Genomic DNA, 26,393 nt, shown 5'->3' with positions numbered 1-26,393 from the left:
GTGTGAATTGCTTTCTCACTCTACACGCACAACTCCTCCTGTGTCGGGGACAAAACAGCCGGAACGGGCATGTAATTCCAGCCCTTTTCGTACCTTCCCAAGACCGGGCGGGGCTGCGGCTCCACTCCCTGGTCAAGTCGAAAGAAAGAAAGAAAAAGAAAGAAAGAAAGAAAGAAAGAAAGAGGGAAACTAATTAGCTTATCTCAAAGGTGCCGTTGCTACTAACCTTCTTCCTCCGATTGCCCCACCCTGGCTAGGAGGGAAATCCTACTGTGGACGGGAGGAGCCAGCCAGCCGGAGCCTGAGCGAACCGAGAGAGGGAGAGAAAACAAAGTCGTCACCTCCTCCTCCTCCTCTTCATTACGGCCGCCCTTGGAGCTGCAGCTAGGGAGCCGGGCGGGGAACCTCAGACTCACCTGGTCGGAGTCGCCAGCCCAGGTAGCCGCAATTCCCGCCAAACTTTTCGCCCCCGGACATGGCCCCGCTGGCAAGAGCAAGGCGCAGAGAGGGCCCTGTTGGAGCCGTTTGCCTCCAGCTTCTGCTCGGCCTCTTGGTGAGTGGGGCTCTCCAGGGAAAGGGGGCTGCGCCTTCCGTAGCGAGTGGAGGCAGGAAGGTGGCGGGAGTGGCAGGCCGAAAGCCCGTGAACCAGTCGCTGGCCCACGCGGACCTTGAGGAGTTTGCGCTCGCGTGGCAAAGGACTACGCTTTCGCCGGTGTGGAGTGTTTGCTGTGCCGGGATGCGGCAGAGCGCCCTGGCTGGGTGGAAATTTTCTTTGGAGAGATAAAAGGCTTACTTCTGAAATACATGGGGGGTGGGGTGGGGTATGCTGCTTTACTTCCTTTTTTTCTTTAAAGGAAATTTCTTACGCAGTTAAAAACCTCTAGGCTAAACCTTTCTCTTTCACCCTTTCTCTTTCTTCCGTCCGCGAGTGCGCTCGGAAACATGAAGAGGGGGAAAAAATCCGATAAATTAAACTGTGAAGAAGGGGAGCGAAGTAAGAAGATTGGTGGAAGGTGTCTTCTTTCACTGTGCCGATTATATTGCACAATATGGCTGGCTTTAAGAAGGGCATCGACTTGGAAGTGAGGATCAAACTATACATGAGTTTGGTTTTAAAGTAAGGTCGAACGCCGCCTCACAGCCCCCGCCCCGAACAAAATATGATAAAACGAGTAAAAGTTTGTCGCCATTTTCCTTGACCTGATGCATGCAGAGGTTGGGAGATGAATTTGCGGATGGGAGATCATGAAAACGTACTATTATGAGCAGCTTCTGGGTCGTGGGGGAAGAAATAATGCAAATAAGAGAAAGTAGAACCAAATGCTATATATTTCATGTCCTGGATGGCTGTCACCTTTTAGGGTGGATATAACTTTGAAAGAGTGGCATTTGCCTTTTGCAGATTTTGCTGCACTACAGTTTATTTATTTCTTTGATTTATCTGATGGTCTCAGGAAATAATGTTTCCTTTTTCCTATTTGAAAGCAAATATTTACCTGTTACACCAATAAGATGCCTAATTTGCTTGCATAAGCCTCTGCAAGGAGATATTTTATTTCTCTGAAGGGAAGAGAGTTGGGTTCTTGTGTAATAGTCCTACTTTAGAATGAATTTTTTTGGCTTCTGGCAAATGTCTAGTATTTCTAGCATCTTGTTTCAATAACCAAGATTTTTTTTTTAAATTTAATAAGTTTGTCAAGTGTGGGATATGAGAGAAATGCAGTGTAGTTATATGAACTCTTGTGAAAGATTATTGTAATGTTTAGATGGCACTCTATATCTTCCTTGGTCAAATGAACTTCACAATATACTTGAAAGTGAATTGTATTTATATGCCATGAATGATGATTCCAGGTGGGTATGTATCAAAATATAGAAATACATACAAATTAAGAATGTGTTATGAAATACATTTACGTTATTGACTGAAAGGAAGAAAGAAAAGGAAAGTTTTGATTAGCCAACTTCTGGAAATACAGTGTATTTTTTATGATGACCGGTGTATATACTCTGCTTCATTTTCAAAAAGAGGCAGTTTTGCAGGCGCAGTTTAGTGAAATTTGGACATTTAATCATTTTGGAGTACTACTCCTTTCAATAGGAATATGTGTATTGATTTCCCTGGATTTATATATGTGTCTTAATTAAAGAAATGTATATTATTGCAGAACCTCTCTTTGTTCAAGAGAGAATTGAACAAAATACCTTGGCTTCCGCCTCAGTAACTGATAACTTCAAGAAGTGATAAACAGACCTTCAATACATTGTAATCATGAACTCCAATAGTAGTGAGTTTTGAAAAGTAATGAGTACATTTATTTGGAATAAGAAGCAAAACTCAAAAATACAGGTGTCTCACTTAAACTGGATATGGTAGCTTACGTCTTAAGAATAAACCACAGAATTTCACATCTATATGTAAGTTTTAAGAGTAAGCATAGTTTGACAGTTCCAATTATCTGGGTTACCCCTGTACTCTGGAATGATACCCCCCCAAAAAAATATATGACAGACCCCAACTCTGCTTGCCTTTAAAAAGTTGTTAAGGCCTGGCTTTTTCCTCCAAGTGTTTGGGTCCAATTGAGTGGAGTTTCTTTTGGTTGTTTAATTATTATTCAGCCACCAATTTATATGTTACATACTCGTTAGCTTTTTTAATGTGTGGGGTTTTGGGGGGGCGTGTTCTTTATTTTTGTTGTATGCCATCATGTTGTTTGAGTTGGGTGGTCCTATAAATCCAGTAAATCATAGTTCAAAGAGGCCAATTTCTGATAAAATATGAATGTAATACTTGTTTTACTAAATCTAAACTCTTTTTACTGATTGATGTACTGTACTTTCCAATGTGATGGTCCATATAAGAGCACTATTGCTGTCCTGCTCCTTGCTAAGAATGTTTAAATGTAAATTTTAATGGATAGTTCTATTACAGTTCCTTTTCTAGCAGCAAATACTTTGCTTTTACTTTAAATTCATTGTGAGTAACAGTTATAATACTTACATTTATGCTACACCCAACCTTTCCTCCAACAATCACTACTAGGTAATGAAAATGGTGAAAAAAATGAGTCTTTGAAAGTTATCAGAGAATTAATAAGAGAATATTAATGGAGTATAATTTTAGTACATGGTGTAATCCTAATTAGAACTGTCAAACTATGCTTACTCTTAAAACTTAAATATAAATGTGAAATTCTTTGGATTACTCTTATGACATAAGTAACCATACAGTTGATTATGCTAATTTTATAAGTAACTAATTTCATTGAATGTTTATGATTAATTTACTTAATGCAATAAAAACAATGAATAATTTTGTATTGAAACAAGACATGATGTTTAATAGTAATTATGTGCTAATGATGCTCTCTACCAAGTACAGATTTGGAAAAAAGTCTAACAAAGATTGTGGGGAGGGGACTGATGAATTTCTTACCAAAATGTGATATTTTACGTTTTTTTTTTTTCTACTTAGAAACTTGTATTGTTGTATCTAGCTATTCTAGTTGGAGATCATGAGTTCTAGTCCTTCCTTAGGCACAGAAGCCAGTTGGGTGACTGTGGGCCACTTACTGTCTCTCATCCCAGCTCAGGGTTGTTGTAAATGTGGGATATCTAATAAACAAATACATAATAAATCTAATAAATACATAAATAATTCACTCCATTTATTCCCCTTTCAAGATGATAGAATGTTTCTTTTTATTTAAGGTGCTTTCCTTTTTTAGCTTTTAATATACTTTACTACTTTGCTACTGATAGCATTTTATATTATAAATAATCTGTGTTAATGGTAGTTAATGAAGTTGTGTGCTCCTAGATTTAACATTCAATATTTGGCAACGTACCAAGAATGTCAGTGAAACCTCCTTGTTCTAATTAATGAGAAATGTATACCATTTATATTAAATGCTACTTGTAACTATGATTCGTTGACATTTGTGTTTCCAACAATATATTTAGAATAACCTTAGATATCTTTGGCTGATGTTGGAAAACTAAGCAAAGTTGGACCTAGTTGGTGCTTGATGGGAGACCAGAAAGTATCAGTGCTGTAAACTAGACTGGGAAGTGAAAAACAAAATAACAGTAACATCCCAAAAACAAAGGCAAACTTTCCCCTGTTCTTCTCAAGGAACTTGCATGGATGCATTCATGAAGCAACTGGACTCAAAAGAGGCTCTACCTCTTTGATAGTTTCTGAAGCATGGGAAATAATAGGTATATTCTATTCTGCCAAAGAGCAAAGCCCACCTCAAGTACAGTATCGTTTGTGGACATAACTTTTTGAGAAAGATTCAAATAAACAGATGAACGAATGGGTTTAAAGAAAGACAAAAAGATTGTCAGAAATGGGAAACTAAGTTAGGTAAAGAAAGATTAAAAGAGTTGGCATGTTTAGTTTTGAGCTTAGAAGATTGAGGAGCGATAGAACAGCTTTCTCAAACACCAGAAGGGATGTTACACAGAAAAGGTCCAAAGTCATTCTCTATCGTTCCAGAGTTAGGACCAGGAATAATAGATTTAATTCATTCTTCTTGAATATTAGAAAAAAGTCTTCCTAACAATAAGAGCAATAGGACCAGTTATCTAGAAATATGAGTTGCTTCCATTTTTTAGATACGTTTAAGTAGGGCGGAAGAACCACCTTCTCAAGAAGCTTTTAGGAACAGAGGCTTGGTCTCAATGGCATGCATCTTCTTTTCCCTTGGATTCAGTGGTTTACCTGCAACTTGCAATTCCCCCTCCCCCCCTTTGTGTTATAAAAGGGGGGGAGGGGAATTGCAAGTTGCAGGTAAACCACTGAATTCAATTCAATTCAATTGGGTTGAAGGATTTGCCTTTGGTTAGAGCTGGATCGCCCGAGTGCCATCCTTAGCACTGATTGTTTAATAGATGTTGAAGGAAGAAAATGCATGAGGTACAGTACACTACTTTCAGTAGGAGTAGAAAATAATATACAAATATTTAGCATTTTACCTTGTTTTAATATAATACAACAGTATATTAAAATCTATGAGAAACTACAGTCCACTATACACCTTTGAGTATGTTTCATAAATGTGTGTTGTTGCAGTAATTTTAATATTTCCTAAAATAGCGTGAGTAGAGAACCTTCCTACTCTGCCCTGGAACGATGGGCTGCAAAAGGGTACAGGATTTCCAGCATCTTTTCCTGATGTTGCTACATATCTTACCTGTGTTTTCTCTTTTTCCATCCCAATACCCTTGGCAGCCCCTTATTCTTTGTGAATGATTATAGCAAAAATGCTGGCTTAGCCTAAGTGCGTAAGATACCCCAACTCATCATGACCATCTACTGCAGCTGTTCAATATTTTACTGCAACCCTTTGCTGCGAAAACAAAACAAAACAAAAAGATGCCCGCTACTGTCTTGCTAGAAGTGTTGGGGCTGCATCTCCACAAATCTTATCTAGAGACGCCTAAAGCTCTTTCATATGTGCCATAGATTCCACTTCAGCTTTTGATTATGTTGCCTGATTCTGTTGGTCATTTATCTGCTCAGTTTAGACTTCTGTGTCACTGCTTTGGGTCATCTGTGCGTTGGTCTGTTCTTCTTAGAACAACCCTTAGAGCTCTGGCCCTGCCTTGTGCATGTACTCAGCTGGGTGACCATGGGCCAGTCACTTTCTCTTAGCCCTAGGAGGAAAGCAGTGGCAAACCACTTCAGAAAATGTTGCCAAGAAAACTGCAGGAACTTGTCCAGGCAGTCCCCAAGAGTCAGGACTGACTTGGAGAAGCGTGCACAGACATGTACAAACAAAAGCATATTTTACAGAGGTATCACATTGTGAACAAGATCAGTGTTGTTGATAGTAGGACTGCTGATCTCTCCCCTATAAAAGTCAAAGTGTTTCAGTGGATTTGCCCAGTGATGTTCCTTACTGCTTACAGTTTTCCAGCAGCTATTTTCCTTTAGGAAACCCTAAACTCCTAATTCTAAGAATTACAGCAGAGCGTTTTTTCATGGAAGGAATACAGGTGGCCCTCGTTTAATGACTGTTTGTTCAGCAACCGACGGCGCTGAACAACTGGTAATGACCATTCCTCATAATTAAAGCCATCACAGCATCCCTGAGGTCACCTGATTGTAATTTGTGGCCTTCCCTGCCAGCTGCTGAGAAGCAAAGTCAAGGGGGAAGCCACAGGAAGTTGTAAGTCATGGTCATGTGAGGTCCTCACTTAATGACCTATGCAGTCCTCGCTTACCAATAGCATCCAGGACTGGCAGAACTGCCGTTGCTAAGTGGTGTGGTCACATGGTGGTTTGACTTGTGACCATGTTGCTTAAGAATGGAGTTTCTGGTTCCAGTTAGTGTCATTAAGCAAAGACTATCTGTATTGCTGATGAGAGGTCTGTGTCTATAGTGATTGTAATTTGCTTTGGAATGATGACTTTGTTTACATCCATCTTGTTAAGTATATCTTTATAGGCACTTGCAGCAGAGTGACCTCCCAGAGCTAATCACATTTACACTATTGATATTCTTCCAAGAAAGCATCTTGAGAAACTTCCCTGGATAACCTGTTAAAGCATTACAACTGCTGTTTATTCACTACAGTTAGCATCTTTGAGGGACGCGGTGGCGCTGTAGGTTAAACCGCTGAGCTGCCGATCGGAAGGTTGGCGGTTCGAAACTGCGCGGCGGGGTGAGCTCCTGTTGCTAGTCCCAGCTCCTGCTCACCTAGCAGTTCAAAAACATGGAAATGTGAGTAGATCAATAGGTACCGCTTCGGCAGGAAGGTAATGGCGTTCCGTGTCGTCATGCTGGCCACATGACCCGGAAAATGTCTACGGACAACGCCAGCTCTAAGGCTTAGAAACGGAGATGAGCACCGCCCCCTAGAGTCGGACACGACTGGACTTTACGTCAAGGGAAACCTTTACCTTTACCTTTACTAGCATCTTTGATTTAGAGAAGTGGTTCTCAAACATTTTGGTCTCAGGACCCCTTATTTTCTTAAAAATGATTGAGGACCCCAAAGAGCTTTGGTTTATGTCAGTTATATCTATCAATATTTATTGTATGAGAAATTAAAACTGAGAAATTTTTAAATATTTACTTATATGACTTCACAGAGCCCAGGGGTCCCCAGACCACACTTTGAGAACCACTGATTTAGACCAAATATGGGGAACCTGCACCCACCATATGTTGCTTTTTTAAAAAATAAATTTTATTAAGTTTCAAGAGAAGATTAAAAACTACAAACAAACGAAACAAACCAAAACCATGTTATTTCTATAAATCATTCCACTTTGGCACATAATAAAAATCACTAAGTACAGTTACTCCTTCCCCTTATATGAAAATAAAAAAACATAAACCTCCTAAACATCTTTCTCCCCTCCAAAAGATATCACATATTTAATTATTCCCTTCCTACTACTATTCTGTACATTTCTGTCTACTAAAATAAGAATAAAATTAAAAGCACATAGCTTGTCTGCTCTAATACTTGAAAGATACAACAGTTTTAATCTTAATCTTAATAAACCCAGAAACAAAGACAATTCAAAACAGTAACCTTAAATCAAATCCTTAAAACCATCCAAATAAACACATTTTTAAAACCCTAATAATCTTAATCCAAATCTTTAAAACCAAATGACATCAATCAAACCGTTAAAGCAAACCAGATAAATGTTCTTCAACCCTTATCCCACTTCAAAATAAACCAGAGCATTTACATATCCCCACAATGTGCACAGAGCTTTTCTCTTGAAAGAATCAAAAGTCTGACTCCCCCCTCAAAAATTTCAGCTGCTTTGCATGGCTTTCCACCAGAAAGTCAATTTCACTTGTGCCTTGCAGATCTCTCTCCCCCTTAAATTTCTCCAAGTCCACTCTGATCTTCATCCAGCATCTCAATAAAAATCACAATCTCACTCTTAGAAGAAACATTTCTATTGCTGTTGAATTCCTCAGTTTCATCTACCACATCCCCAACCTGATGGCACATTTTAAATCTCATATTTTCCACAATATCCTGAATGTAAAAGCTTTGTAGAAGTCAGAAGAAATCTGTTTAAAATCTTGGTGGAAGTCAGAAAAAATCTGTTTCCCTCCATATGTTGCTGAACTGCAACTTCTGGCATCCTCCTCCATTGGCTAGCCAGTTCAGTTGCAACATTAACCCATATGGTTTATCTTTTCCTGTTACTTTTGCATCTTGGGTGGACATCAACAGGATTGTTAACATGCATCCAACTTAATTTAAAGATGCACATGTTCTTGGGTACATCCTGTATTTAAAACTGTCAATATGTTAGATAAGTGATCAGGCTAAAGAATTGGCTATAAGAATTACTATATCACATAGGAAGAAGACATCCAAGCAAAATTTGCAGTAGTGGACCCTTTATATGTATTGCCAGTGTTTGACAGTACAACATTTAATAGTCTTTTTTCAATAAAGGCAAGGAAAAAGACTTTTAAATAATATGATCAATTTTTTGGTTCTGTTTATAACTATTTCAGATTTGCCCCTTTTTAAAAAAAAAAACTGCTATGCTTATTAATTTTGAGATTTTGTTGATCCTTTGATGCTGTTTTAGATACTTGTATTTCCCTTTTGTTGATTAGTTTTGCTGTATGAAATAACATACCACCATCATGCCCCATTTTTAAATATAAGTTAAGTGCTATATTGTAGTTGAAGAAGTCTGTAGGTTCTTTAACTCCAATCAGTGGGTCTACTCAAATGAGTCATACTGTAGTCAAGGCTTCCCTAAAGGAAGGGGAAAATAGGTTCTGGTTTAACTATGAATTGAACATACTGTATTCTTCCAAATCTATTGAAGAGGGAGGCCTTGCTATTTTCGGTGCCTTGCATTGTGTCCCTTGATGTGAAATGTGTTGCTTGAATATTGACTGGTTTCACCTGCTTGTCCAAACATGCTACATGGTTACCTTACCTGTACTGTTATCCTAATTTAATTTCTCAATGAAGTTGGTAAATGTTCATGGATTAATTGAATGCAAATGTAGATCAGTCCCTTGAGCCAAAATGGAAACATAATTTTGTGCAAATACTTATTCGGGTAATAAAGCTTGTAAAACTTCTGTTCCTTCATGTATCATATCAATATAATTAAACTTTGAAAAGGATTCACGTAGCCATTCAAGCATTTTGAAAGAATATGTGGGGTGACAGGTATCATGGGGTCCTATTAACTAGTTCTGCCTCTACAACTTAAACATGTTGCCATTTTTGCCTGTAACACACCAGATATTTTTTATCTACTGTCTGCATAGTGTTGGAAAGAACTTTCTGCACATGGTAATGTAACGTGCATCAAATTTTTCCATACAGGAAAGATCAGTAATAAGGCTAGACTTCCTCTTGTGTATAAACGCTTTATAGGTATTTCAATTCATATTTTCTGTCTGAATAGACAATTAGCAAAAACATTTTTTTACAATAGAAACTAGTGAGAAGAGACACAGCTCTCAAGCAGGGATATGCTACAAGACCATATTTATTTTCATTATTTATAATTCTGTAATACAAATATAATTGAAGTATAATAATACTTCTTTTTTCTCCATCTAGGTATTAAGTTTATTTTGTGAAGCTTGCAAAAAAGTTACCCTAAATGTGCCTCCGAAACTAGATCCAGACACACTAATTGGCCAAGGTGAGAAAACTGCAAGAGTTTCTTAAGTATAATCATTGGAATCTAATATCTGTGGTTATAATTTCTCCTCCTCTTCCTCCTCCTCACTGTACAAAGCATGTTTTTTCAAATAAGTCATATTGTATTCAAGATGGAATTTTCCTGGTTGAAGAGTATTAGCTTAAAGCTCAGGGTTAGAATATTAAATATGCTCATTGAGGAGTGAGCCCTTCAAACACAAGACTGTCAAGGCCAGCCCAAGAAGTGTCGAGTCAGTATAATCCAAACTCTAGTTCTTTATTGCTTTCACCATACAGACAGAATCTTGCCAGACCAAAGCTACTCTAACTGACCTAAGGGTAAATAACCTGGGAGACTACCTTGAACCTCTTAACTTTCCCAGCAACGGTCTCTGGACTGTGAATCCTCTTAACTGCCTGGAATGCACTCCCTCCTTCCTGGGAATCAGCGGCAGTGCTGAAATCCACCACAAAGACTTTGATTTGGATTCTAAATTTAGAAACACACCAATGAACAGACCAACTGTCAGCTTGGGAGAAAGCGTACTAATATTACAAGTTTTATCTGAAATAAATGGAACTAGCTGATTATTCCTTCCACCTCAGCATATAATCTGAATACTGATAACCATTTTCTTTTTTTTATTTTCTGCAATTTATTTGTTGCATCAGTTGAAACAAGACCCCTGAGCAATGTCTGATCAGGCGATATGAATCTAAGATTTATTATTTAGAGATAATTTAAACCAAGCTAATAGGTGAAAATGAACATTTTTAACTGGATTCCTTTATGGTGCTTCTTTTATGTCTGTCTATCTCTGGACAAATGTATTGAAGTAGGGGCATATATCATGTGAATTCCAATTCTATCTTCCTAACCTTTTCAAGTGCTAGGTGCCAATAACTTTAAAAAGAAAAAAAAAGCCAGAATCATACAGAATGCTGATTGTATGATGTCATATGAGAATGCTGGACTTTCATGTAATCTAAAGTGTTTTTTACTTTCTTGCTTGAAATTTTACAGTCTCATGTGAGAAAACTAAAATCTTGTGACATTTGGCCAATTTATTTAATTTTGGATTTTCACGTATACACAATGTAAAATGTTTAGGGTATATATGTGTATCTGTAGTCTGTGTGGGTGATGATATTGGGAGTGATTCTTACAACTTTCTTTTTGTCTTTTTACTAGTAAATCTGAAAGGGTGTCTTAGAACTTTTGACCTGATCAGTACTAGTGACCCTGATTTCATAGCCCTGGAAGATGGTTCTATATTTACAACAAATGCAGTTTCTTTGTCTTCTGGAAAGAAAGAATTCTCCATATTGCTCAAGAACTTGCAAAATAATCAACAAAAGCAAATACATGTCAATTTGCTGTCACATTCTTCAAAAGTAAGTGGCCTGGAACTAGGTGTTAAGAAAGTTAATTGGCTGTAACTGATTAAAATCCTGATCTTTTGCTACTCTATCCTCATTCATATGTAAATCGGCCTTTTCAAATCTGGTAACTTCCAGATGTGTTGAGCTTCAGATCCTCAACCATAATCCTCAACCAACATGACCAATCCCTGGAATCCAATCATGTGGAAATTTGAATTAGTCAAAATGCTTAACATGACAACAATGTTCTAGGAGTTTTGACTAATGAAATTGAGTGAGAGCAAAGAAACTTGTAGTGTAATGTTTTTAAAAGCACATTAAATTGAGGAGAGGTATGGGGAGGAAACACCATGTGGCTTCTTCTGACAGCCTTGCAGTTCCTATAATGCCTAGTTCTACGCTTACAGATATCATCAGAACATGTGGTTCCAGCACAAGCTTTTAGCACTCTTTTAGCTATAGATGAAAGATAAATCTCATTTTTTCCCCCTGTTAGAATTGGTGTGGTGAAGAAAGAATGATGCTATTAAAGACACTGCAGGAAAAAAGAATATTTGGGGCAGTGAAAAGTATGAGTAAAGAAGACAGTTGAAAACATTAGAACAAATTATACATTTTACAAATATATTGCTATTGCTTGTTTGTATATCTCTTGAACTCAGACACACAAAACAGGAGAGACTGTTCTTAGACGCAGTAAACGAAGATGGGCTCCTGTTCCAACTACTATAAAGGAAAACTCACTGGGACCTTTCCCAATGCAAATTCAGCAGGTAAGTAATAAGTTACTTCCTTTTTCTATTTTCACTAGGGGTATGTATTATGTGAACCATGGAAAGGTGTAATATAAATTTAATAAATAATAAATAATTAGAAGAAATCCTACGTGAGCTATTTTAAGAAAGTAACTTGTATTTGTTGTGGCTGTGGGCAGGAATACTATTATTTATTGATAAAATTAATACCACATATTTTTCATTTTTTATGATCCCAAAGAACAAATAATATTTAACATACTTAAATAATGAACTACTTAAAAAACCTCTGAACTATGTATATTTAAAACCACATACCTATTAACATTCTGTGTACAGGGGACAATACTGTCTCAACAGAAAAACACAGCAGTGCAAGTTAACCAGAAATACAGATGAACAGATATGTCTTAAACTGTTTTTGGAAGGTTTGGTGCCAGTTGTAACTTAACAGAATGTGTACACACTCTGAGAGCAATCACTCTCGAGTCTTCATATAACAGATTAGAGGTAGATCTGGCACCCTCCAGAAGTCATTCCCTAAATTTTAGTTGATGGATAGGTATGTCACTTAGCAGGCGCTCTGCCAGCTGTCTACCTAAATTGTATGTTGGAAAAGTTCCTTGAATTTGGCTCAGTAGCAGTCTAATAGCCAGTGCCGTATCTTTCAGATAAGTGCCATATATTTAGGTAGATTACAGTTGGAACCCTAATCATAGAAGCTTGCACTAGCATCAACTTCTAGGCCAGTCTGAAGGGTAGCTCCATATAGTCTGTTGCTGTATCCCAAACTTGAAGTTACAACTTGTGGATTTCTGTGGTCAGGTTATCTCAGTCCAGGAATAGCTATAGTTGTTCTTTCCTTGGCATAAACTGATTGTGATGGTTTTTGGAGCCCTCCTTAGGTTACTACTTGCTCTTTCAGCTGATGTGTGTGTGTGTGTGTGTATAGGGGGTGGTGGTATAAACCTTAACCAAAATCTTCAGATAAACAACCTGCCTATAGTACAGTTAGTCTCATGTGTAGTCACTTATATAAAATATTAGTTGATCTTGCTCAAATGGTAAATTATATAAGAAAATAGTACAGACTGTTGCCTAACATAACTTGCTCACTTTGTTATTCAAGCCTTTTCCATTGTTCCCACAGTATGATACAAATTTAGTTCTTAATTTCCTTTTTTAGTTTGACAGCCAACTTTATAGCAAAGTGATGTATCTGGACTCTGATTGTAATCAAAGAATAAAATTATCAATTTACCATTTTAACTTTTGAGGAAGTTTTTGTACAAGAATTAAGATTCTTTAACTTGCTTCATATGTCCCAGGTGAATGAACACTAGCATACGAAGTATCTGATTCATGTTTTATGAGTTGAAGTTATATCTCTGCTACCCACAGACTTCATCTCCTTATTCAAACTTTGAGATTGAACGGCTCAATAATATAAATTGTTTTTGAAGTTTGGAATGTGGTTATTTGCTATATATGTGTAGTGCCTACTGAGATTTCCAAGAGCTTCTGTAAGAGGTTGATTTTTAGACTATTTTCTGTTGCAAAGGTATGGTAAACATCTACTCCGACATAGATCTCAAACACAATAAAGAAAAGCTAAGCAGCAAAAATAGTCTGTTTATATAGTGTACCAATAATCTTTATAATTTTGTTTTTGAGGAGTGAAAATATATCTTGGCTTGATTGGGTTAGGATGCTGTGTTGGCCACAGTTATGCTGTTTAGGTTGAAATCATATACTAGTAACTAGATGTGACAGAATTATAGTAACAAGCATATGATAGTTTCCCAGCATACCTGGAGGGCACAAGATTGGGAGAGCTCTACTAAGTCATTTCTACTAGATGATTTTAAGCACCTGTATTTGAAATTCAGCTGCCTAAAAACAAAGAGGACCTGCAAGAAAATCTTGTGATCTAAACAATATATATTTTCCCCAAATTATTTGTTTTATTATAGAATAGAAATAATACATTGTAGAACACAAATAAAAACTAAATGCAATGGTGTCTATATAGTAGAAACTGAAAGCTGTTAACACTGTGATGGTTAAAGTAGATTAAACCTTTCAAATAGCAAATGTATATCAATGTTTAATTTCTCTGTATGAACATAAAGTTGCTTCTATAATATACAGTTGATGCTTAATATAACGTTGATAAAAAGTTGCAAAGTGAACTGAATTATTTTGTAATATGAAAAAAGTTTATATCTTTGAACTCAATAGTAATGTCTCCACTGTATTATTATTTATTATTTATGAGTACTGGAAAAAAGGAAAAGAAAAAAAGAGGATTACTTGGTAAGGCTATATAGGTATTTAATCTCTAACTCTTCTCTGTATTCCAACCAATTTGCAGTGTATATGAACATTTAAATCCCCTTAAAAACCATACTGTAGGTGTTTTTATTTGCCTTCTTAGAATTCATCAAAGCAAACAATATATAATTATACATGTATCCATAATGGGCAATGTGTAGCCCTCTATATACCGAATTCCACCTCCCACTTACTTTAGCGGCCAGTGAGAAACAGAGAGTGTGGTAATCCAGCAACATCTGTAGGAGTACATTACCATCTTTTGTATATACATTGAATACTTTTAAAATATTTAGATATTTTCTGTGGAGATGTTATGCTTCAGTTCTGGGATGTAGGATATAGTGATGATTTTCTTTTGTTTCCCACATTTTTCTTTCTACATAGCTATCTTCTGATACAGTTCAAAAGTACAACATTACCTATTCTATCGGTGGTCCTGGTGTTGATCAACCACCACTAAATTATTTTTACATTGAAAAAGAAACAGGAAATCTCTTCGTTACTTGCCCAATAGATCGGGAAGAGTATGCAGAATTTCGGGTAAGAGTGATAATTTTGTCATTTTCTAAAATACAAGTAGTCCCCAGTTTATCATGGCAATTGGGACTGGAATTGCCATCACTAAGTGATACGGTTGTAAAGCACGACATGTGACCACACCACTTAGTGATGGCAATTCCAGCAGTCCTGGTTGCTGTCATCAAGCGAATCATTGTGGATCATTAAACAAGGATGTCACCTGGTTATCAGTTAGGACCTTCTGCAGCCTTCCCCATTAACTTTGCTTGTTGGAAGCTGGCAAAAAGGTTGCAAATGGCAACTGCTGGATGCTCCAATGTTGCAATTGTGAGCTACGTGCTGGGCACCTGGATTATGATCATGTGACTGCACAGACACTGCAGTGGCCAGAACTCTGAGGACTGGTCATAAATATCACTTGTTTAGTGCTGTTGCAAGTTTGAATGGTTGCTGAACAAGTGGTTGTAAACCAAGTATATAATAGGATGTGAAATGGACATGGAGCAGAAAAGTAGGATCTACATCAGTGTATCTCTTCTGCTAACATTTAAAACTGCTGGTTATAAGAATGTAATTTTTTTGCTTGATAAATGATATCGCTAATAGTTAGAAAGAGAATCAAAGTTCAGATTTTATGAAACTCAGAATAACAGCTTCATTTATTACAGACTCTGCATGAAGTTAATGTTACCAGTACATCTCAAAAAGGACCTGGCTGCTGAACTATCATTATTTTTCCACCCTTATTGCATTTGCTGATAGCTATCCAGCAGCCCTGATTAGGATCACCTGGTCCCTATTGGGAAAGGAGGCCCCTTGGAACATCTGTTAGGCTATTGTAAGGATTATTCAGGCTATTTGATGGATAGAATCACTCAAATAAGCTCTGGCTTGAACTCTGATGGGATAGGTCAAGCCGAGGTGCCTGGGCACAGTTTAGTGATGTGATTTGGGATGAGTTTCAACCAGTGATTTCTAAGGAAGTAGACAGGCTTCTTTGTGATGTCAGCTTAGCTACCAGTGTCCTGGCCTCTCTGGGGTCATAAAAGTGACCAAGGAAGTGACCTACATTTGGGTCCATGCTGTGGTGTCAGCCTCCTTGACAGGGTGTGGTACCTCCTGCCTTGAAAGAGACAGTGGTGTGTCTCCTCCTTAAGAAACTGTCCTTGGACCCAGTGGTTCTCAATAGCTATTGTCCAGTCTCCAGCCTTCCTTTTCTGGGGAAGGTTGCTGAGAAGGTGGTTGGTCTAAAGTTGATGAGTATCCTGGAAGAAACAGATTGTACCTGTTTTAGTCAGGCTTCAGTCTGGGATTTAGTACTGAGACAGCTTTGGTTCCACTTGCAGATGTTCTGTGGCAGAACATGAGGTGCATCCATGTTTGTGCTCCTTCATCTCTCAGTGACTTTTGTTACCACTGACCATGATATCCTTCTGCTTTGGCTCCATGAGCTGGTGATAGGGGAAATGTTTTATGGTGGCTCTCTTCCTTTTTTGTGGGTACATTCCAATCAGTGTATGTTGTGGAAAAAAGATTGCTCCCTGGGCCTCTACTTTGTGGGGATCCACAAGGTTCTACTCCCTCTCCTCTCCTATTCTATATCTACATGAAACCACTGTGTGAGGTCATCTGCCACTTTGGGGTTTGGTATCATCAGTACTCTGATGATCCCCAAATACATCTTTCAACCCCAGTCTGGCCAAGTGACGCTGTCGTGGTCCTGTACCAGTGCATGAAGGCCTTGTGGGCTTGGATGAGGAGGAACCATATCTAATTCAATCCTACCAAGACCTAGTAGATGTAGGTGTTTAGGCAACCTAAATCTGGGGATATTCCATTCTTAACCTTGTATGTGTAGCACTTCCCCATTCAAGAGTAGTGCACAATCTGGGGGTCTTCCTGGACTCACAGCTGCTCTCAATGAGCAGGTGACAGTTGTGGCCAGGAAGGCCTTTGCACAGCTTCATCTGGTATGCCAGTTGCACCCTTTCTTAGGTCAGGAGGCCCTTCAGATAGTCACTCATGTTCTGGTCATCTCTCAGCTTGATTACTGCAACTTGCTCTACATGGAGCTGCCTCTGAAGACCACACAGAAGCTTCAACTGGTCCAGAATGCAGTGGGGCATGCAGTGATTGGTATACCTAGGTATGGCTATGTAACACCCCTGCTTCTCGAGCTGCACTGGTTGAGTTTGCTTCCAGGTGCAATTCAAGGTGCTGGTCATTATCTATAAAGCCTTACATGATATGGGACCTGGTCCTTGAGGGACTGCCTATCTCCCATAGTATCTGCATGGCCAATGTGATCTGACAGGGTTGGTGCACTCTGGGTTCCTTCAATTAAACTATGCCATTGATTGGGACACCGGAAGTGTACCTTCTCTGTCACAGTGCCTGCACTCTGGAATGAAGTCTCCCCTTTTCTCCCGAGATCTGGATGGCTCACACCTGATTGATGTTTCACGGGGCTGTGAAGACCTGGTTCTTCACCCAGGTTTTTGGCTAGGATGGTTGAAGTCCCTTCTGAGCACCGTGTATGATTTCATTGTTGCACGGTATTGTCAGATTTTTGCTCCATTGTCCTTTTTATTATATGATTTTATTGTTATATTTTCTGTGGTTTTTTTAGTTTTTGAACTGCCCAGAGTGACTGGGAGTCTGGTGGTGTACAAATTAAATATGTAAATCAATAAATACTGAAGTACAAGGAATGTAATAATGTATCACATTAATTGTTCAAATGGATTAGCGAACAAAGTCAACTATGCATAGATAGCAAATGAATATACTTTTCTTTTTTACAGATAATTTGCTATGCAAAGACATTAGATGGCTACACACCAGAGACTCCACTTGTACATATAATCCAAATTGAGGATGATAATGATAACCCCCCAATTTTTAATCCTGATTCAATTACTTTTACTATTCCAGAGAATAGCAGATCTGGTAAGCAAATAATATAATTTGAAAACATTTTAGTTTTATACTCGATTAACAATTTAATCCCTTGCTTGGACTGCAGTTTGATGGATAAGATTCAGCCAACATTGAGTGAATAGGTGCTGAAATTGGTTTCTGAAGAACTGACTACATCAACCCTTTTGAATTGGACAGTTTAACAAATAAAGAAAATTACACTAATTATATATAGCTGTTAATATTTTTATGTGGAATGAAGCCAGTAAAATTCTCCACCTTGGCAATAGAGAGGAATATCCCTACCTTGAAAATATCTTGACCTTAATATTAATATCTGAGGCACCTTATTTCTGTGTTGATCAGAGGCAGAGTGATCTACTGCTTTGAAGTTACCTTGGATCGTCAAGAGGATTTTGTTTCTGATGTTTTGGGCCAGTCTGATACATTTCTGAATCTTTTCCATGCTCCATAAATGAAAATCTAGAGAGCCTTGTGTTATTTAGTGACCAATAGCTTTTAATTGGTCCTTTTAATTCCTATTGATGCTTTGGGAGAGTACTTATGAAATTATATAACCATTCGATATAAGATCCATGGAAGTAAATGAGATTTATTTTTCACAATTTACTTTTTAGTAAATATAGATAGGGTTATACTGTTTATATTTGCCTGGCATTTTGAGCTAAAAATTGAAAGTAGCAGATTTTTTCTTCCTGGAGGGAATGTGGGAAGAGTTTTCTGTTCAGTGCTGCTTCTTTGGATTAAATCTGGGTGATAGCATCTTTTCTTGAAAAGAAATCAAATTTGTTGTTAATTAGCTGCATATTTTTATTTTTAAACATCCACTGTAATATTGTAAAGAAATTGCCAGTTAGAAGTGGGTAGAACTTCCATTAAGCATTACATGCTTGTAATTGAATAATATTTCCCACAAAATTATGTATTAATAATTTTAAATTTAAGTGTTGCTGGTGAAGACATGGACAATTTTATACAGTATGATAAAGTGTAGCTTGGTGAAACAAGCAAGAACGAATTGTAGAAATATGTATGAGAAATTGTAGTAGTTTGTATGGAAAGGTTATTTGAAGAACTTCTCTCTATTGCATTAATTTAAGAATTGCTTGATAAGTAGCTCTTTAATAATAATGTAAGATGCATATTATGGTAGAATATTAATTTTTATTTTTTTTACTATAGGAACCTTAATTGGACGGATGACTGCAACAGACAGAGATGAACCTAATACCCTGCACACTAAACTGAAATACAGAATTGTGAGACAGAATCCTGTTTTACCTCAAGGTGGTACTTTATTTGCTGTAAATCCAGTTACTGGTGATATTTCTTTGCAGACCCCGGCCTTGGATAGAGAGGTAATTTTTTTTGGAAACCTAATGTTGCTGTTCTTTACCATTGCACCTTTCAGGGGACAACTTTTTTTTTTAAAAAAGGAATTTTACTAAATTTCAGAAAAAGATAAAAGATACAGAAAAACAAACAAAAAACTACAAAAAACCTAAAGAAGTATGAAAACACAGGAGAAAATTTTTAAACAGATTACAGAAAGAAGTGACTTCTGACTTTAAACATCAAGGATATAAAGCACTTTTCCATAATCAGTCCCTTACTCTATATTAAACCAAAATCACATTATTTCTACAAGTCAACCCCTTAGCGCATTATAAAAATTACTAAATATCATTGCTCCCTCCCCTTATATTAAAAGAAACAGTATAAATCACCTAATCAACTTCCCCCCCAAAATAACAATTACTTAATTATTTCCTTTCTACTACTATTCTATACATTCCTGTCTACTATAATAAAGATCAAAAATAAAACAGCATTTAAATTGTCTGCCATTATAATAATACAAGAAACATGAATTAATATTATTTTTTTTAAAAAACCTTAATCATAATCCCAGTCATTAACACTAAGTGAAATCATCCAAAACCAAAAGACCATCCAGGTATTTTTGGTCCCTTAACCCCCTTCAAATTAGACCAAAACATTTACATATATCCCCATAATAAACATAGAGCTATTTTCTTAAATCCAACAGCCCCCCGTTACAAACATAGATTTCTCTTCAAAAAACCTCCCATACATAATAATCCCTTTTCCATAACATTCCATCAAAAAGTCAGATTCACTCATGTCTTGCAGCTCTATTTCTCTGCTTAAGTTCTTCAATTCAGCATTGTCAATTTCATCCAGGATTTCAACAGAAGCCTGAATCTCACTCTTAGGAGAGACATTTCCATCACTGTTAGATTCTTCAGTTTCATCCACAACATCCCCAACCAGGTGGCACATTTTAGACCACATATTTTCCACAATGCTCTGAATGTCTTGCATAATAACTTGGCATGAATCAGAAAAAATCTGCTTAATATGTTCTTTAATATCTTGGTGAAAGTCAAAGAAAGCCTGGTTAAGATCCTCCATGTCTGAGACAGTAAGTTATGGTGCCCCCTAGATACTTAATCAGCAAAAGTGAAAGGTAATGGGAAACTTCTGAACTGAGTTAAGATAACAGACAGTTCCCCAGAGAAAGTAGCAGCAGGAAAGTAAAAGTCCAGAATGACAGATTCGGCGTGTAGAAAAAATGCTAAAATCTTCAAAATTAGCACAAAAATAGTAATAACATACTCTCAACCCTCCTTAGTATTGGATGGAAAGCAAAATCCAAAGCTTATTTTTTTAAAAAAATTAATCACAAAAATAACAATAAGCACCAAGAGAGATCGTTCCTCCTTAATGTAGAAAGCCTCTCTTAGGGTAGAAATACTTAAAAAAAAAATAAATTGGGCACTTTAGAAATGAGGTGGCTGGACTTAATGTCCCTTTAAGGCTGCAGCATGGCTTGGAAATGGTGACGTCCCAGCCTCCTGGCGACGTCTTACCCGTTGATTGGAACACTGTTTATGATCTCCTGGCTGCAACTCACTGTTCGGAGGACCAGTGGTCAATTCTGAGTGTTTTCCTTGGTCCGGAAAAATGCTCCTGGGCTTCAGGAGAAACCAGCCTGAGCCCGAAAAAACTGCCATGATGCCAGTTCTGCCTGCGGAGCTCACGGGCACAGCTGTTCAGTCCACCACATTCCACTGGAAGTCGATCTCAGGGACAACTTTTGAAGAGTATTTTGGAACCAGAATCCTACAATCAAGCTTATAGACCTGAACTGGTTATAAGGAATATGTAGTTTCCTTGTAACAAAAAGCTTTACTGATTACTGAGCCAATTCGAACTGCAAAATTCTTAGATATGCTGATGGGAAGCAATGAAAGCTTGAAAATGGATTGAAAATATGGTCAGCCGCTAGCCAATGACATAGAACTGGAAGAAGAAATGCCCCGTAGAAAGTGATTTGAGGGAGAAGATTGTAATTTGCTGTATTATTGACAGCTTATACTTTTGAGGCAATTGCAGTGCTAAAAGAGGACCTTTCCTTAAGTGTTGCCCCAGAATGAATAGATGAGCATGCCAATTAATAATAAATTGGAAAAAGCTAATTGTATGGGTTGTCTTTAATCTACTTCCTTTTTTTTGTCATATTACCATTTAGTCAGATGTCTTATAAACATATTTCTGGGTCACAGGAAATTGTCTTAAGTATGTAACTGGCAGTGCAACAATATATGTAAATTATCACAGCCTTCCCCAACTTGACCCCTTCTAGATATGTGGGATTTTGCCCCTCCCCCCACTCCAAAGTCCAACCTGTTTTGCTAAGATTTACCAGGACTGACCTAATGTCAGAAATCTGCATATTTCGACTTGGCATACTTGCCTAGTGAATTTTAAAATCTATGAAAGGTTGCTTCCCCTTGTGCAGGATGTTTTAGAAGGTGCAACCAGTGTGTTACTCTAGCCACCTCCCACAAAATCTCAATGACACGAAAGGATGGCAGCCTGGAAAAGCTGAGCGTGAAGGGAAGGGGAGCGTTATTTTGGCAGGAGGCTGCAACGAGCACGGCTAGTATTCTGGAAAACGTGGAAACTACTTTGTCTTTTTTTTTTATAGAGCATGAAGAAGAAAAAGAGCAAATATTTCTTCTTCCAGCCATGGGCTTTTTCTGGACATGCAGGTGGATGTATCAGTCAGGGAGAAATTCATCATTGATAAGCAGGGAAATGAATTTACAGAACTCTGCATAAGTGGCTTTAGAAGCATTTATATGGATAGATATGGGAAACAAAGTAATTTTAATAGTCATTACATTTTTAAAAATCTTGTGGTTCATCATTCTATTTATATTTATAAATTGTATGTAATTTATTAGGTTTTTAAGAATGAATAAACGATATGCTTGTCTACAATGCTCTCTTTCAGAAAACAGATAGTTATACCATATTTATGGAAGCGAGAGATATGGATGGTGATCGTTATGGTTTGTGCAACACTGGAACAGTTACAATTAAAGTTGCTGATGCAAATGATCATGCACCGATGTGTGAACATGGTGTGGTATGTTTGACATTTTCAAATTAATTATAATGTTTTACTTTTTTCATTATGTGTTTTTGATTTTTATGGTAATATATGTATGTATGTATGTATGTATGTATGTATGTATATATGTTTCATAATCCTGAGTCTAAACCTGCATGTTTTAATCTATTCTGGTATGATTAGCCTGGTGTAGAGAGTAAAGAAGATGGCCCTGAGGGGGAGAGAGGGAAGAGCCATTACCAAAGAGATGTGAAGGGAAACATAGATTATGTCTGGCACATGTAGAAAGTGTGTGCAAATGTCTCAGACAGATACCTCCCTGATTTCCACAATTATAAAAAAGAGGAGGGGGAGCACAGCCAGACTTGCAAGATTGATGTCAGCCCTATGAGATAGATCAAGCCATGAAACCAATTCCATGGAAGAGTAAAAACTCGGCTTTTGTAACATAATCTTGCAAGTCTGATTGTGTTCTCCCTCCCTTCTCTTTTATAACCATGGGAATTTACTCTGTATACCTAGTAAGGGGATGGTGCAGCAATGTTGTTACACTGAGCTCTTTGTTTCCTACCCCGTTTATTTTTATTGGAAAAATAAATAAGTGCAGTTGAAATCTGTGAGGAACTTAAATATTGATCTGATTATTAAATTGTATTTTAACTCATAAACTGGCCATGCCAGAAAAACTTCACAAGAAAAGATTGCTCTAAGGATAGCTACAAGTTATCGTGTTTATTAAACCATGATTTCTGTTCTCCTCTTGGTTGCAGGAGAACACAGATGACCACCTCCACAACCACTTCCGTGTTTAATTTGGAATGGCTTAATTGGCAAATATTATCTAACAAAACTAAAAGTTGAGAACAGTAATAAATCTGACTAAAGGAGGGGTAGAGTATGTAGAAATGATTGGGGAGGGTTATTTATTTATTTATTTATTTTTGTGCCTTCAAGTTGGTGTGGACTCTTGGCGACTGCCTGGACAAGTCCCTGCAGTTTTCTTGGCATGGTTTTTTGGAAGTGGTTTGCCCTTGCCTGCTTCCTAGGGCTGAGAGAGAGTGCCTGGCCCAATGTTACCCACCTGGCTTTGTGCCTAAGACGGGACTAGAACTCATGATCTCCTGGTTTTAGTGTACTGTGTATAGTTATGTACAAAAACAAATAGGATATATATACTAATACCACTTGGGATTCTAGCATCTTGGAATACTAACATACTCTTAAGGTCTGCATAAGAAAGTTAATCTATGAATTTTTTGCTAATTTCAGTATGAAGTATTTGTTTCCGAAAACACAATTGGCAGAGAAGTAATGAAAATTGGTGTTGTAGACAAAGATGTACGGGGAACTCCAGCCTGGCATGCTACTTTCAATATTATAAAAGGAAATGAAGATGGTGCTTTCAAAATTGAAATGAACAAGGATTCAAACATTGGTACCTTATGTATTGAAAAGGTAACTAAGGAAAAGGACTATGCAAAATGTTACAGGCTATGTTTCCACCTTCGTTTAGAGTTGTATAAGGAGTTGTAATCCTATTTTCCAGTACTGAAGGTGGCAGTGGTTTTCAGTCATATTTTAACACCGCTGACTCTGTGGCTGAATAGTTTTCCCTAAAAGTTACAGTTGCAATAATTTTTCAGCAGTGAATTTTTCCAGGTGGTTGTGTTTGTTGTATTGACTACATATATTAGTTTTCTCACTATTTTTATTATAAAGCTGACACCAGTTTTTATTTTATGAACTTTTGAATACACTGTGTGTTCCCTTACACATGCTGCTCCAATTTCATGGCTGAGTGCTTTATATTTCCAGTGTTAGGTTTTGAATGCCATTGCTATCCCATTTTCATCACACAAAGCTATGCCCAAGAGGAAATAGGAGCAGGTTTACAGAAGTGCAAAGAAATAGTAAGAAAACAAATCTGAACTTGCTTGGCAGCCATTGAATTTGACTGGAGAGAAAAGGAGTCCTGAATGGCACCTTCTTTATGCTATCCTGTTTTTTTTGCAGGTTCCACTTATTTTATCCTGGGTGCTAAAGTTACACAAGACAGCTTGACACCTTTAAAAATTACTGGAAAATATTCTGAGTAGTACTAATATTGGAATGGATTATATAATATAATTCGTGTTATTTGTGAATTCAAAATTTATCCTATTCTCCAGTCTATTTGTATGTGAATGCTTGTGCATTAGTTGTTCAAACTGTGGAAGAGATCAAGCAGGACAAGGAAGTACAGATAGTCCTAGGTTAACGACCTAACTCCATTGCTAAGCTATGTGGTTGTAAAGTGAAATACATAACTGCGCTGACTTACGACGGCAGTTCTGGCTGCGGTCATTAGCGAATCACTGCAGGTTGTTAAGCACGACATCACATGAATGGCACTTGCGACTTCCTGCCAGCTTCCCCACTGACTTTGCTTCTGACTACGAAGGTTGCAGATTATGATCCCATGACACTGGGATGCTGCAACCGTTGTAAATGTGTGCTGGTTGCCAGATGCCTGAATCTCAATCATGTGACTGTGGGGCTGCTGCAACAGCTGCAACTTTGAGAACTGGTCATAAGTCTCCTTTTTTCACCTCTGTGATAACTTCAAACAATTGCTGAACAAATGGTCGGTAAGCAAGGACTACCTGTATCTCTAATGTTACATGTCTATTTGCCACTCTCAAATTTGCAGAATGGAATTGGCTGCAGAGTAGTAAATAGCATGTACACTATTCTGAAGCTACTGTGCAATATACCTGGGATGCAAAATTCAGCCTGTAGAAAGTGTGTTTGCCAAGGGAACTTCACAGGGTAACTTATTAAACTTAAATAGGTGGCCTGGTTCCTCTTATTCCTAAACATAATGACTTCTTAGGGCCAAATAAAAGTATTTTAGTTATGAAATGTTCTCTCTATTATAAAACAAACAAAACGTGAGACACAAAAAAAGATAGACCCAGCAGCATTTAAGTTTTTTATTTAAACTCTCAGCCTCAGTGGTCAGTGTGATCATGTATGAATTATTTTGCATGTCCCCTGATCCCAAGATTTTTCATTAAAATCAAAAGAGAGAAGGATACTAGAAAAGTTGCTGGCATTCTAGATAGCGTTGTTAGAGATTCTGTGTTGCTGCTTGGTCTGAGTCTGTTGTATTAATGGAAGCATAGAGATGAAAACTAGCTTCCACAGACTTTCTAATCAGCAGAAAAGAGAGAAGTAGAAGAGGAATTTGTCTTTGCCTCCTGTCGTTTCAAAACCTCAAATTGTTGCTGAGCAGGAAATGGTGTTTTTTTTAAAACTGTTGATTTATACTTTATAACAGAATGGAACACTACTAACTTGTAGCAAATCTTGTAATATATTTTCTAGGGTCTGGACTACGAAAAAAACAAGGAGAGAAGATTAGAAATTGTTGTGAATAATGAAGCACCTTATGCTTTAGCACCAAATTCAGGACCAATTTCTACGAGTACTTGTATTGTTGTTGTTAAAGTACAAGATGTGGATGAAGGGCCTGAATTCAACCCTATGATATATATTTTAAATATCAAAGAATGTTTGAAAGCTGGAACAGTGGTTGGCCATTACTCAGCAAGTGATCCAGAGACCAGAAATAGTGAAGACATACGGTATTATACTTTGTTTGCCTAATTCTCTTTCTTGTCCTGTTTGTTATGGACAAATTCTGCTGTGATGGAATTATAGATATAGAGGAGAGATTGGCAACTTTCTGATGCAGCTGGATGACTGCAGGATTTGTTATTGCTGGAAAGGTGGTGACATTACAGGAAGCGGCAGACAGTTTTAGGGTGTGTGTGTGTGTTAAGAGTGAGAATGGAAGCAGAAAACTTTGAAGAGGCAAACTGGTTTCATTTTCATCCTTAAAATCTTCTAACAGCCTTCCATGATCCAAATTTCAGTTTGGGATGGGGATGGGATTGGGAGAAAGTTTAAGAGATAAAAATAGGAAAATTTTCCTCCCAGAGCAGGGGTATCTGCAAGAGAATGTCAAAATGGTGTGCATGACTGGGTGATTGAAACCTTATCCCTTTTTACCATGTGAGGTATGTATAATGTCCATGTAAAAAGGGGTGGGACTTTGATCACCCTATCACATCTGCCATCGACCCTCTCATGGACATATCTTTTCCACAGGCCTCTTGTTTTTTTAAAAAAAAACTATTTAAAAAAAAAAATCAAAAATTGGGCATTTTGTTGCTGAAATTCAATAGCACAAACATGGCTGGGGATTAGGGTGCAGATTGTTCTCACTTGACTTTAAAATCCCTGAATCCATTCTTAAATAAGGATTGTTAATTCCATCCTGTTGGTGAGATTATCTCCATGTGCATTTC

General features: G+C 37.5%; 1 protein-coding gene across 2 annotated transcripts in view; it reads left to right on the top strand.

Annotated features, from left to right (window-relative positions):
- Nucleotides 1–222: 222 nt before the first annotated feature.
- The window catches only part of LOC134494198 (desmocollin-1-like), a 39,600-nt gene continuing 13,429 nt past the window's right edge, over nt 223–26,393 (top strand). Inside the window, exons 1-10 of one of the 2 annotated variants that reach the window (XM_063299223.1) lie at nt 223–553; nt 9,580–9,664; nt 10,856–11,058; nt 11,709–11,819; nt 14,523–14,678; nt 17,462–17,606; nt 18,780–18,955; nt 21,922–22,056; nt 23,311–23,496; nt 25,408–25,667. In XM_063299223.1, the coding sequence (XP_063155293.1) occupies nt 476–553; nt 9,580–9,664; nt 10,856–11,058; nt 11,709–11,819; nt 14,523–14,678; nt 17,462–17,606; nt 18,780–18,955; nt 21,922–22,056; nt 23,311–23,496; nt 25,408–25,667 (1,535 nt within the window). In that variant the 5' untranslated portion in view covers nt 223–475. The remainder of the gene's footprint in view (nt 554–9,579; nt 9,665–10,855; nt 11,059–11,708; nt 11,820–14,522; nt 14,679–17,461; nt 17,607–18,779; nt 18,956–21,921; nt 22,057–23,310; nt 23,497–25,407; nt 25,668–26,393) is intronic. The other variant, XM_063299222.1, reaches the window with a different exon arrangement.

Source organism: Candoia aspera, chromosome 3 (genome assembly GCF_035149785.1).
Source record: "Candoia aspera isolate rCanAsp1 chromosome 3, rCanAsp1.hap2, whole genome shotgun sequence".
NCBI classification, from domain to species: Eukaryota; Metazoa; Chordata; class Lepidosauria; order Squamata; family Boidae; genus Candoia; species Candoia aspera.
This window is presented reverse-complemented; position numbering and strand designations above follow the sequence as displayed.